Source organism: Onychostruthus taczanowskii, unplaced genomic scaffold (genome assembly GCF_017590055.1).
Source record: "Onychostruthus taczanowskii isolate IOZ18803 unplaced genomic scaffold, ASM1759005v1 scaffold10, whole genome shotgun sequence".
Classification (NCBI taxonomy): domain Eukaryota; kingdom Metazoa; phylum Chordata; class Aves; order Passeriformes; family Passeridae; genus Onychostruthus; species Onychostruthus taczanowskii.
Genome location: NW_024496526.1, coordinates 6,942,637 through 6,957,114, shown reverse-complemented (window position 1 = coordinate 6,957,114; position 14,478 = coordinate 6,942,637). Strand labels below are relative to the sequence as shown.

The 14,478-nt window shown below is 43.7% G+C and overlaps 1 protein-coding gene across 1 annotated transcript in view; it reads right to left on the bottom strand.

Annotated features, from left to right (window-relative positions):
* The window catches only part of SLC15A2 (solute carrier family 15 member 2), a 59,056-nt gene extending 45,943 nt beyond the window's left edge, over positions 1 to 13,113 (bottom strand). The window contains exon 1 of the mRNA XM_041408471.1: positions 12,922 to 13,113. Within this exon, the coding sequence (XP_041264405.1) occupies positions 12,922 to 12,988 (67 nt within the window). The 5' untranslated portion in view covers positions 12,989 to 13,113. The remainder of the gene's footprint in view (positions 1 to 12,921) is intronic.
* Between the last annotated feature and the right edge of the window lie 1,365 nt (positions 13,114 to 14,478).

Sequence of the window (14,478 nt, the reverse complement as noted above, 5' to 3'; positions counted from 1 at the left end):
GGAGCAGAGCGTCTCCCTCCCAGTGTGGTAATGACAGGTTTACTCTGCAGGGATCTCATTTCACTGGAAAGCCACACATTCTAAGACATAACTACTAAAATGTTCATCACACCAAACCCTTGGACACTGGATGTCACAGATGCCTGCACTGTGTTAAATCATTTCTTTGCTACTGAAGGAGTGAAGTGACCCAGGGTTCATTCCCACACCAATTCCCTAGAATGACCTTGCCTTTTCCCATGGGACAGTTTAATCAAGCAGACATAGCCAGCACCCAGAAGCAGCCCCAGCCCCTCTCTCTACTTTCTATTATCCAGAAGACCACTTTGGGGCTCCATATGTGACAAATGCAGCCCATCTCTGCTGGGAGTTCCTGATTCCCCCTGCAGCTACATGGGCTCAGCTCCCTGCAGGAACACTGTTGTTCCTCCTTCCATGCCCTTCCCATGGCAATAGTGGAGCTCTTAATTCTTCCAGTGCCAGTTGCAATTGCAGAGCAAAACTCACAACCTTCCCATAAACTATCCTCAGTGCTTGCTGGTCTGCTGTATCCTCAGCGCAATGCAGAGGTTTCTTCTTCCTCTTACACTTGGCTTCTTTAAAAGACAAATGTTCAAGGAATTTTCCCAAATATTTCTCCCTTCTCTTATCAGTAATGCACAGACCACACCCAGAATCCACAGCTGGTACAAGGAGTCTCCATAAACTTGTCCTTAGTGCAAGTACTGAGTTGCTGATAGTGTTTGGTTATCAGGAGAACCAGGCTTGCAGCTGATGAACCAGGAAAGAGGCCTTTGGCCACACCACAGATCTTTAATCTGGTTTCAGTTATTGTTAACAAGGCATGGAGAACACTTACACAAGAGAAACAGATGTGATGGACTGCACAGAGGAAGTATAATTACTATCCATCATGTGCTCTGGCATTGCTTCCTCTGAAAATATCCAGAGATCCCATTTCACTCCTACTAACTGGTCATCTAAACATGGGGTCAGCTGGGCAGCTGACTTGGAGGCCAAACTTCAGATGGTGCCAGAAAGTTCTACCCCTTCTTTGTTCCTTTTCTCCTCTACAGTAGCAGCAAAAGAAGAGTTTGGTACCTCCTCTGCACTGCCACAAACCAGCTCCTTGTCTTCAGCCCTCCCAGTGACCTGCACACATGCACAGCCTTGCTATTCACCTGGGTGCAGCCTCCAGGGAGCTCAGGTTTATCAAACCCTTTCCATGGGCATGAGTGCTCAAAAGCAGACCCAGTGTTGGGGGCAGAACAGGTCTTGTTCACATGTGTGCTGTCCCTGCACACCAGGCTGGCACCTACTCGAGTCCTGCAAGCCTGACCCCGTGCCTAGAGGCAGCAGAAATATTTCTGAGCCCTCTGCTGGCATTTCATGCCCCAGGTATTTCTATACAGCTCCCAGTAGAAACCTGCTGTATTCTGCCATACACAGGCAAGTAAAGCAAACACAGCAGCAGAGTTCCTAAAGGAATAATATAAAAGGAAGGCAGGAAAGGTTTCACCATCCCTTGCACAGTGCTCCCATGCTGCTGCAGTGTGATGCCTTAACATTTTCAGCCTACTTCCTCTGTGTATATACATCCCTGTGCCTCACATAAGCTAAATGATAATTTTTTTTAATGCCAGCATGAAAAACCCTATCAGTCAGTAGGATTAACATACTACTTGTCTAATACACTGCAGAGCTGTTTAGGCCACTAGCTGCCAGAAGGTCTTCTCAGACAGAAAGGAAGAAAAAGAATTCAAATGTCTGGCAATAAACTGTAACTTGTAGCAAACAGCAAAAACAAGTTTAAGAGAATAAATTTGCAAGCACCTTAGATACAAATACAGAATGATACTTGATAGAAGGAGACCTGTGCGACTGGACTGAAAATCAGGAAGGAATTGTACCACAAATGGAAATAAGGTAGCATTTCTGAAGACAGGTAGAGACAAACAGATCAAACAGAGTGGTAGAAGTGTGCCTGCAAAGCTAAGGCACAAAATGCACTACAACTAGCAAGGGGACACAAAAGGCAATAAGAAAAGGTGTTAGAAATGCTGCCAGTATTGGAGAAAGAGGAAGGAAAATTAAAAGCTGTTATTTAAACCGGAAAATAATCATTCAGAGAAGCTAGGAAACTTGTGTCCTTTTTGTTATTTTCACTAAAAAATAAATTGCAACAAGGTATGCAACACTTTTGAAATGAACCAGCAAAAGTATGTGTGAAATGAGACAAAAACTGCTTAAATAATATTTGGATATCTCAAATGTGCTCAGATCATCAGAGCCTGATGAAATTTACCTTCAAGTGCTGAATATCACATTGAGCCACTTCCCTTGTGAAGGGCAAAAGCAGAACAAACATCACCACTGCCTTTAAAAAAGCAGATTGTTCCTCCAGGAGTGTTCCTCCATAACAAGAGAGACACTTGATCATATAATCCCTCCTAAGCACCAAAAGGAGAATAAGGATTACAAAAGAGCCATTTCAGATTGGAAAAAATGCTCTCAAACCAGATTGTTTTATTCTTTGCTAAGTGGAGTAACAGCTAGAGCAGCTCTGTATGTGATATATCCTAACTCTAGTGACTCTGATCTCCCACAAGGAAATAGGGTCCATATGAAGTGCTCATAATAGTGGACAACTGGTAAATCCCTGTAAGAGTATCAATGATTTTCCATCACATTAGGAAAGCATGAAACATGCAGGTCCTCAGCTTTTCCATGAGCAAAGAAAACTTCAGCACAGCCAGTGCTCTTGTACTCAAAACCAGGGTGAAGAAGCCTGGGAGACAACTGGGTATGAACCCAAAATGGTGTTGCAAAATGGGAGAAACCATTTTACAACTCTGGAATGAAAACTATGAAATTTGGGAAAGAAGAAATACCAAATGCCACTCCTTTCCATTGACAGAAAAAAACAGCCAGAGAGATGAACTATAATCCATTTTTTGTTGAGAATAAGATGAGAGAAATAGCTGACTTTTTTTCAGTAAAGAATATTTGGAGCTCCTTTTCCCAATTTCCCTCTCAGTGAGGACAGATGAGCATTGGAACAGAGATGGCGTGTCTCGGTCTGCAGGGTTCAGACAACTCATGATGTCTGTTATATAAGAGTGCGTTAGGGACTACATAAATATCAGGTCCTGTTCCAGAGCAGGCATATAGATGAGGTGCCCTCCTGAGTTTCTGTGAAAATCTTGTGCCAAACAACTTCACCTGGTAAGCATGGCTTTCTGTAAGATTTCCTCTTTTCTGAATTATCCCTTATGCAACTGGAGAGTCTGTGGGATGATTCATGCTTACCTGTTATTCAGCTACCAGATGCCTTGCACAGCCAGAAGTTCCCATTAATACATTTTGCTATGACCTTCAGTTCATAATTTATTTTTTTTCCTGGTTCCCAAATCCTCAGAAAGAGAATCTGCATTTTCACATTGCTTTTACAATCCTCACATCTTCACCACTCCCTGCTGCAGTACTGTGCACCTTAATCTGTTTATGACTAGACTCAACTATCATTTTTACCTGCATTCATCTCATGGTACAATCCCTTCCTAATTTTCATCTCAGCCACACTTGTCTTTTAATAATGAGTCTTATTTTTAATTTATATGCACTGACCATATTTTATAGCCCTTTTACCATATATGTATTTCTCTCTTCTTTCTCTGTTTCTGAGATAAGGTTTTAAGAAACTAGATGAATGTGTGGCAGCAACACTTTGGGCTTAATGACCAGACCCTGGAAGGACGTGATAACCTCTGGAGGTATCTTCTGGCTTATTTTCTCCAATTCTTTGATCACAAGAAAAAGCAGTGCTTAACTGATTTATACAGATCAAGAGTGGTTTCCATTGCCTGCAGACTTCTCCCAAACTTCAAAGTAATTCAAGAAAATGATGTATCAAATCATTTGAACAGCCAGGAAAATATGCCAGAAGCCTTCAAACCCACATCTCTCGTCTATTCACCAGCCATAACAGACTTAAAATTGTGAAGGTATTTAGATCAATACCACTAACAATATCAAGTACCTAATCTGCATTTAAGAGCCTGTCATCTGGTCACAAGTCAAACTGTAACAATCAGAGAAACTTCTCATCCCTCCTGGTGCCTTTTTGCCTTCAGTTTCTCCTACTATCAGCAAGAAGAAATCTTTAAACACTTCCTCACCAGCTTGGGCTTCCTTTGCAGGCTGTGGTGTGCAGTCCCCCTCTGCCATTCCGTGCCTTGGATGTGCCCAGCTCTGCTGTGCCTGAAGATGAACCTCGTTAAGCAATCCCGGCTGTCTTTCACCCTGCTGTTAATGTTTCACTTCTCAACAGCAGTCCTTTGGCCACCAATAAAATAGTTAAACTTCCATTTATTTCTGATCCGAAGTCATCTCTGCTCAGCTCTGAAATGTCATAGGGAATCTGCCTTTCTTGAATACAGACTCTGAGGCTGCATGGCACCTTTCATGGATGTTCACGATCAATCACTTCACACTGCAGCTACACTATCTTTCAATAAAATTACTACTTCTGCTTGAGGATAGGGACTGGCTCTGTGACTAGACAGGATCTACAGCTGGCCATAAATCCAAATTTTTGACACTGTACACCAGTTTCAGAGTTGGTCTTAACTACACGTCTTTCACTATAATAGAATCACAGAAGAGTTAGGGCTGGAGGAGACATTCAAAGTCCATCCATTCCAACTCCTCTGCAATAAGCAGGGACATCTTCAACTAGATAAGGTTGCTCAGAGCACTGCCAAACCTGATTGTGAATGTTTCTAGGGATGGGGCACCTAGTGAGAAGATTATGGTTTTGAGAAGACATGGGATTTCACCAACCTTTGACAGACTGGCTTCAGTTCCCAGTTCTGCACATATCACACAGGAAAGCATACATAACATTGACAAGGTGTTCCCCATGACCCTTTTTCAACTTCAAGCCATGAGCTGCCTGAAGGACAATCAATAATTTTTCTAGTGCACTTCCACTTGTTACTCCTTTCTGCTTTCCCCCACAACTGTAAACTGCTGTGACTTTCTTTCAGAGAGGCTTTAGGGAAACTCTTCTGCAGGGGAAAACCCCAAATATTTTCTGCAGACACAGAAGTAGTTTAGAGTGAGTTCAGCAGTAGAGTAAAATGGGGTCTCCATCACCCAACATCATGGCCCTGAAGCCATCTGCATCCTTCACCTTTTTATTGCGCTCAATGCCCACCTGCTTCAAGGTCCCATATCTATCACCTCAAGATAAAGTCAAGGCTACAAACAGGCCATCAGTTCCTGACAAACTCTGCTATTAGCTGGACATAAGATGACCAGTGGAATTGGGTAGGAGGACTAGAAAGATAACATTAGGGAAACACTGACAGACACCTGAATTTAAGAGTGAAAAGAAGCACACAGCAATAGCTACTATGTGCAGTACTGAGAAGCCTAAGCTGATCACAATCGAACTCCAAAATGAAATGAGGAATAAATACCTACATGTGATGATTCATTTGATAGAGCAACAAGGGATGCAAAGCCTGAAGTAAAATATGAAGAACAGCATGAACAACTCATAAAAAGATGATGGCAAATCGTGAGGGGCTTGTGAAAGGAGGATTGAAGCAAAACTTTAATAATGGCTAAAAAAGAGCAGGCTGTGCATAGAAAAGATATTAAAGAAAAGATAGATGGTAAGAAGAATTTAAATCTATAATGTAGGAAGTATGGCCAGGATCCAGGGGGTGTTATTCATATTGTAAGAAGATACAGCATAGATAAGTACAAAGCACAGCATGGCAAAGCCAGCAGTGTGAGACTCTGGGCAAGCACTGTGAAAAACAAGCAGAAAAGACATATGAGCACTACAGGCCAGACAATGCAACAGAGAAGAAAAGCTGGAGGGAGAATAGTTATTGGGAAAAATAAAAGGCTTCACTTGGTAATGCTTGTGACTTATATTAGAAGATTGGGGCAGGGAGAAACGAGGAACACATGAGGAAGGGCTTTTATTTCTGAACAATTATTTAAGATAGCAAGGAAAAAATAGGGTTTAGCTACGATAGCAAGGAAAAATTAGGATTTTTTTCTTCATTGAAGGGAATGTTCAAGCAAAACACAGGCCATGAGAGAGTTAGTCAGGAAATGAAGAAAACTCAGCACAAACAAAATACACCCATGAATTTAAATTACTTTCTAGGCTCTCAAGTTGAGAGTATCAAAAACCACTGAAAAAAAAAATTGAAGTTGGTTCCAGAATAAGACTTGTGGTCTTTCAGAACAGACCACTGATTAATACCAAGTGAATACTAAGGAAAACTATATATTGCACAGATAATCAGGAATAATTTAACTGTTCAGGCTGTCACTAAGGAAATGGGCTATGAAACCTCTTGAATAATTTTCCAGCTATTTTCCCCTCCACTTCTAAGATGTATTTGTTGCTATGGTATAAGGTACCATGCACTGGCTGGTAGCACTGGTTTCAGTAAGTTCAAGACATCAAGAAAATGTACATACAGGTGCTCCAGGCAATGGGAACATGTCCAGTCCCTGGGATGTTTCTCTGTTCTGCCCTTCATGATAGTCCTTTGTTCCCTCTTTATAGAAATTTAAGGCATTTTAGCAATGCTGCCCACTGCTTAGAGACAGTTCCTGGTTGAAACAATAGCTATTTTTAGTGTTCACATGGATATGTAAAGTCAGCAACAAAGAGAGTGCTCTAGAAAAAAAAAAACAAAATGGAGAAAAGGAGAGCCAAGATAGGTGTGCAAGTGCATGTGAGCTCCATTCATAACACAGTGCTGTTTGTCTCTCTCGGGTGCAAGTGATCAATTCTGACTGTCACAAGGTGTGCTGGTGCCTCGGGCACCCAAGTGCCACACCGGTTGGTACTGAGATACCTGTCTGTCTCAGGCTCAACTCAGGCTCTCTGTTCAAAACTTCTGAATATCAGAGAGAGCCTGGAAACAGAAAAAATCTAAACATTTACCCAGTCCACTTGCCTGGAGCTGAGGCTGGGTCATCCCCTTCCTGGTGTGAGAAGGTGGGAGGTGCTTCCCTGCAGCTGGAAGAAAGGGGTATGTGGTAAGGCAGAACTTTGGAAAACACCTGAGGACCATCTGGTGTCCCAAAAACATTTTCTCCCTGGTGGTTTCAGAAGCAGAATCTCACATGGTGCCTTTCAGCAGCAGGTATCTCAGGGCATCTCACTGAGCAGATATCAGTACCTCCATTTCAAAAAGAAGCAAAAGAAGGAAGAAACATCCTGATGAAGGTAGACTCCTCTGAAACCTCTTGCATGCCAGCCCGGCAGTCTCTCTGTTAAGCCGCCCCACCTGCAGTATTATCAGAACAAGTGAGAAACAGCTACTGATTTATTGTGCCACGGGCTCTGAGGGACAGCTCAGCCACCGAAAACATCACAGTCTGCAGCAGCCTGGGTCCGGAGGAATGCTGACAGATTCCAGTTGTATCCAGTGTCTCAGCCACCCCGTGGGTGCACTGCCCTATTCTCCGTGCTCAGTTCCAGCCTCTGGGACAGATACTGCCTTGGGAATTTCTCTTTCTGCACTGATCTCTCAGCTGACCAGCAGCTCTCTTCTGGCGGCGTGTCCCACTCCCTCTCCCACCCTGCTCCTGAGTAAAACGCTGCTTTTACTGCCTTCAGTGAGGCAGTTGGTGCTGAGAAACCTGAAATCCTATAGCCACTCTATTCCTCACAGCCAGCTCACAGGGATGCCTGGAACTGGGTGGGGGGTGTCTGTTGGGCAGTGAAGGAGGGGCTACAGGATGTGCCAGCAGGACCCTGGGATTTGGTTCTTACTGAATTGCTTGTCAGGCCCTTGAGCAGTTATTTCAAGTCTCCTAACCTTAACTGCACTGCCTATAAAACAAGCACCAAGCAGCATAATCTCCTGTACATCTGGGCCAAGTGGTTTCATTCTTTAATCTGGCAACTGGACTTAGAAAATCTTAGAGAAGGCAGAAATTCCAGTTTTTCTGATTTTTTTTTTCCATACGCCCACAGTAAACAGCTTGATTGTTGCTCTCTACAAGTTTTCCTGTGTCAGGAGACATAATGCACTCCACAATTTCAAATCTTTGCCATCACAGAGAGGGTATTCGCACTATAACCCAGCACACAGATGATTTTTTGGCCGTGGTTTAAGTCAGATTGCAATTGTGTAATCAGTATTTCATCAAGGCAAGCTGCCAGGGACAGAGAAGAAGTAAATCCCCAAAATATATCTGTTCTGATGAAAAAACCCTTCCTGATCTAATCCACAGAGATCTCAGCTCTCTGACAGTGGCCCCTCCCAGATGCAAGCACTGACAGATATGATAGGACCTTCTGCATTCTAGGGTCTGTCATTTCCACTGAGATGTTAATCAGATCCTCCCCACCCAGCTTCCTCTACCACCACACCAAGGGCCAGGCGGATTAGAGGCTCATCCAAGATTCATTAACTCTGGTTCCCTGCATTTTCATAACGAGCTTGCAGTGCCATCCATTCTTTTCGGCCTCCCCCCGCAGTGACCAGGGGGATCAATTTGCTAACACAGTGAGTGGGAGCAGCTCTCACCAGCTCCAGGGGAAAGCAGAGTCATGTGGGTTTTCCCTGCACCAGGTCCCAGAGGAACTGGCACAGAATTGGAGATATTTTTGCTTTTTTTTAATGTTGATCCAACCATACAGAGTTTGGGTCTCCAGGGACCCTAACACTTTGTAGCACAATTCTTTTTGTTTTGGCCATCCTGTGCCCAGGGCAATCTGTTCTCCACTGGCACTCAGGACAAATCCCCTCAGAGTTTGGCAGGGATAAGGGTTATATTCTCAGAGAAGGAAGAATTCATCTGTGACTTCATCCTTATGCTAACTCCCCAAAAAAGGTCCTTTTTCCCCTAGGAGATGAGTGGCATCTGATCCACCTGACATCAGTAGAATCAGGAGTGCTCAGCCTTCCTTTGATGCCACCCCAGAGCACATGCTGTCTTCCTCCTGCTCAATCATCTTTCTCCCAAATCTCCAGGCTCATTACCTTAACTGGAGCACATCTTCTGGCTGTGACTGAATACTGAATTAGGTATTTGCTTTAATACTCCTCCTCCTCCTCTATCCCCAGCCTGTCTCCTTCCTCCTGGGATCTTGCATGGGGTTGTGCCCACCACACAGCTGCTGAGTTCTGCATCACACACCTGCAAACACTCTGTGTGCTTCTCTTGTGCAAACAACAACCCTGAACACAGAAATGGTTTCTCCATGGGCTCACAAAAACTACTCTGGTGTTCTCCAGCTTGTAGCCACCCAAAAGCCATAGAGCAGTGCTGAATGCACTGGGCAGCAGCATGGCACATAGCCAAGCAGCAGGCAATGGTGTATATTAATACATCCACTGCAGTCTCACCTGTGGTGTGTGACAAGTGGGGATGGTTTCCACCCCAGCTGGTGCACAGTGGTGGTGGGAATACACTGGTACAGGCTTTCCACCTCCTGTGCCCACTGCTGTCTTTGCTGTCTGGCATTCAGTCTTTACATGTCTCCAAGTACTCCTTAGTAAACAGAGGAGACCACACTGTCAGAGAAATCCATTAGTAACAACATTTAATAACTTTGATAAATCCATGCCAAAATGCAAACACCTTTTCCACAGCCTCCAGCTACATCTATGCTACCTGAGAAGGTCTAGCCATGCCAGTCCTTTGAGATGCAGACAGCCACTTGAGTGAATTGAATACATTCAATTGACTTCAAAGACCCTTTGAGTGCTCAGCAACTTGCAAGAGATTTGTTTATAGAAATAATCACTTTCAGAAGAAAAGCATACATGGCACTTTTTCCTCTATCTCCCATTCAGTTTTACCTCTAACAATAAATCACAAGAGACTCAACATGGAATGGCTTGGCATTGTATTCATCTAGAAATATTTCTTTCCTGTATAAACTCAGATTAATATTAATTCTCTCCAAGATAAAGGCAGCTAGAAATAATTTGAGGGCATAAAACCAGTTTTCAGTATTCCTGACACTTCCCATTGTTAACAAACAGATGATCTTATAATGGTAAAGTCAGAGGAATAATTCCTCTCTTATACAAGGTCTGATTGACTAGACATGACAGATGGTGCTTTTATTACTTTCTATTCTAAAGGAGGCCTCATCTAATGCAGTCCAAGCTGTGTTATGAGTCTTAACCTCTCAGATAAGCAAACCCTGTTTCATCAGGTTAATGGATCCTTACTTGATTCAGGAAGGCAATTTTCCTTAAAGTTATTCTAATCAAGTACTCAGAGCCCAAACTGTCCTGCCTGACTGACTGCCAGCAATGGGTAAATCTCTCTACTAAGAACCATATTTATTTTCAAAGAGGGAAAGCAAGTTATTATTATTATTATTATTACAGAACCAATTCTATCCTGTATTCAGGGGCTTCTCCTACACTGGCTTTTACTGCAGTTGCAGAATTAAAGACAAAAGTATAGTTAATGGAGCCTTTCTCTCAATAGTTTTGTTAAATAACAGGCAGGGAAGGTAAATTACAGAGGTGGCTTGCTGTCTATTGATACCCCCTCAATTAAGTGCCCCTATGGCAATAACATCTGACCCTAATCAGCACACAACTCTTCAAGCAGACTCACTCCAACCTGTCTTCCTGCATCCACCCCCAAACTGAGGGCTGCCAGCCCCAGCAGCTTTGCCACTAGGCTGAGAAGCGACAGAGGACTATCCACTTTCTAAAAGAAAAGCTGTGAAGGAAAAGCAGTGCCTGAAGGATGCTCCCTGTAAGTCCCATCTCCTGTACGGCATTTGGCTGCACAGGTGGTTTGGTGGCACAGCTGCATGGGGGTGCAGTGACAGCACACACGAGATAAGGATGGCAGTGCCCTGTGCCTCTTTGCTGACTCTGGTCACTCCAGGCAGAAGCCCTGCCAGCCGTGGGGCTGCCCAGGCTGCTTAAAGAAGCAGATGGGAGGCCTGACCTCTCCTACTCTCTTCCACCTACTGCAAGACTGGTCTAGCAACTGAGCCCATGTGAGGACAAGAAAAGAAACCAACTCAAGGCTGTGCAGAAAACACACAGAACACATTGAACTTTGCATGGAAACAAGAACTGAGTCCACAACTCCTGAAAGATCATCCAGTCAGTGCTTTTACTTCTCAGCGCACATATTAGCTTTTCACACAGCCTCACAAGCAGAATTGGTAGCCCCCATGCCCCATCAGACATTCAGTATTGGATTTCCACCTCCACAAAATCTGACCCCCAGGAGCCTTGGCTGGAGTTTGCAGAGAAGGCAAAGCGAGCTTCGTAAGAAAAAGAAGTTCCTTTACAATTTTCAAGGAAGCTGAGCTGTTCTCTTTACAGCTCTGCTGAAGGTACTGATGGCTCAAATGAAACAATCAATCATTCTCAATAATTCTTATTTACCAGCCACCAGATTTTTAGGGTTTTGTCGTGCAGAGAATTGTTATATTGTTATATGCAAAGAATTGTTATATTGTTATATTAAGGCAGGCATCTTAAAAACAGTGATTATTCTGCAGGAATGATAAAGCTATGGATAGCAGGTGAAAATGCTGTGCTTGAATCAGAGACTCCCAAGCCAAAAATTCAGGAAGTATGGCCTGGCTCAAGCTCAAGGATCAGAAGTTTCCAAGCTTTCTCAAATGTCTCTGTTTCAGGTCCTGTCATGTAGCCTGTCACATTTAAAACACACAGCACACTTCAGGAGAGGCAGCCTTTTGAAACAGTGCACTCCTTGAATGTCATTGTGGAGTTGATTGCAGACACCTTTGGACTCAGAGCAATCACCAGTGCTAATTGTTCAGGTGGGGGATCAATAGAGAGGCATAACTTAAAAGCCTGTTACTTGTGGAGACAGCCTCAGGGGACAGCCCTGGAACAGTCCCCACAGTTAAACAATCCCAGAAGAAACAGGCATGCATCCCAGTTAATTACTGATGGGAAGTAAGGCATCAGTGCACGAGGAGGAAAAGACGAGACCTTGACTCTTACTGGGTCTCCCCTGCTACACCAGTTTTGTAAATGAGCACTGTACGGTGTAGAGAACTTGGGCCTGATGCAAACCCCCATAAATCAGGTGAATAGACCATAAGCAAATTTCCCTCCCATCCAGTTTCCAGTGTCTAGGAACAGCTGACTCCAGCTGCTTTGGAACTGCAAAGTGGCTCCACAGCTATTGGAAAAGCTGCCCCAGGAGGTTTCTCATTGCCTTTATTGAGTGTTGGGTCAGACACCACACAGAAGTGTCTGTGATCAATGAACCCATGCTTTGCTAGTCCTCTGCACAAGAACTTATTCACAGTTAATCCAAACCAACTTCATTCATGAAACTGGCTGGAAATCTCATCAGAACAGGCTTTGCACAGAGATTTCTGACACTTTTACTTCAAGCACCAGCTGAAAATAGAGCAAAAAGAGACTCCAACTTCCTCTGAGTATTTTGTCAGATCTGAAGATGAGTGATTAATTCATAGAAACTAATAGCAGCTTGCTCATTTTCTGCCTTTTGCTTTTCTTTCCCCCTATGAACAGGGGTGCTTTTTCTATAGGCTTATTCGTTTTTTAGAACAATTTGTCACGTAGTTTCTGCAAACCATTTCAGGTACTTAACAGCATTAGTGATCCATAATACAGGCACAACAGTTCAGTACAATACAAGCACAACAGGACATGTAGGTTATATTATATGCTTCCCAGATTTCCACCTGGATGAGCACACATCTTAGAAACAGGTTTGCATTGCAGATTGCCACAACTCTCATTCTGAAGCTCTTGCATGGATATTTTGGACAATTGCCCCCAAACAGCCCACTCCCACCAACATTCCACTCACAACGTCTGTCTGCTCGAGCACTCCCAGCCAGGGAACATGGAAAGAACAGGAACACAATCCAAGCACGTTACTTACGGAAATCTCTGTGGAGAGTCTCACACAAAGGTGTCGGTGGTGTGTCCCCAGATGGAGGGATTTCCATGGAGAAAGAAGTGAAGTGGTCCAGTGCAAAAGAAGAGCACTATGACCAGTTTAAGCTTCAGGATGCGTCCGAGATAAATGCAGGGCATGAAGTTATTTCTTCTTGTACTCACAGCAGCACTTGCATTCCATGGTAACGTAAGGAGAACAAATGGCAAAACAAACTCTTGGCCTCACAGGAAACATTGTTCTGCTTGTTGTCCCTAGAGACTTTCAGTTAATCTTCATCTGTGGGTTTGGCCAGAGAAATGTACTGGTGAACCTCCCCTCTCCGATTTCTCTATGCAAACTTAAAACTTCTTGAGGATTCATTAACTCTTTATTTCATCATTTCATGTATTCCAAATAGTGTTTTGTATTTTCTGTACCACTCAGTGGCTTTGTAAGTGCAGAGTTATTGGTGAGATCCCTTCCCAGCTTGCACATATTCCAGAGCAGGGCTCAAAATAAACAGCTGGTCATACAGGGAGGATAGACAGCTAAAACAGGTACATTGGATCTAGCTTGGCCAGACCTGGTGTCTCTCAGCCCTAGAGTTTCCTCCTTTTTTCACATGCTCTGTTGGGAAATGGAAAGCAACTCAAAGGGTTTAACTATATCAAGCCAATTTATCAAAACTGATTAGTAAGCAGAATTGATGCCATATGTTTTCCAAGAGCTCAAATTCAGCTTAATGCCTAAAATTAGATTTAGACTTTGGTGACTGATGAGCAACTTCTCCAAAAAAGCCAGTGCTCCTGTGAGTGCTTAAGATTTCTCAGGCACCCCCAATTTCTACTCATGCAGGAATCACTTTGCCGTTCAAGTCCAGGTTGCAGTGAAATAGGAGAAAGCCAGGCAGGTAGACCTGTCTTCCTAAGACAAAGTAACCCTGAGTGTTTTAACTGAGAAAGAAAAGAAGTTTTCACTTGCTTCACCCTTGCCTTCATAACCTACTGCAAAGCTGAAATTTGCTGCTCCTGAGAGCTGGCATGCAGAAGGACAGAGCCTGACACAGGTGGCTGACCAGCCATCCACCCAAGCACCCCATGCTCCATCTCCACAGCACCCAAACATCTCAAATGCACCAGCAGCTTCCTCCTGGTTCAGGCCCAGAGCTCCAGAATATACAATAATTTCAGTCCAAACGCTCAGGTTGCTGAATCACCTGTGGCATGTTAGTTGTGAAATAAAGGTGATTGATGAGCAGTGTATACGGATCATTTTAGAGGAGATAAAGCAGACATTCAAGATGCTTGTGGCAGAATAATTCAGAGGACATGATAAAATGCCATTGCATTCCTTGAGATTAAAGGCCTGATTCTGCTCTCACCTAGGCTCTGCATTGCCTGTGAAGCCAAACCTGTAGTAAAATGGCTTGATAGGAATCTCCTCCTTGAATGTTGGCAGGACTGCAGTAGAGTGAGGATATCTGGGCTGCAGACCTCAGTAGTCTCTGGCAGCCCAGGGAACCCAGCTCACTCCCACAGTGAGGATCCTGCAAATCCTTGG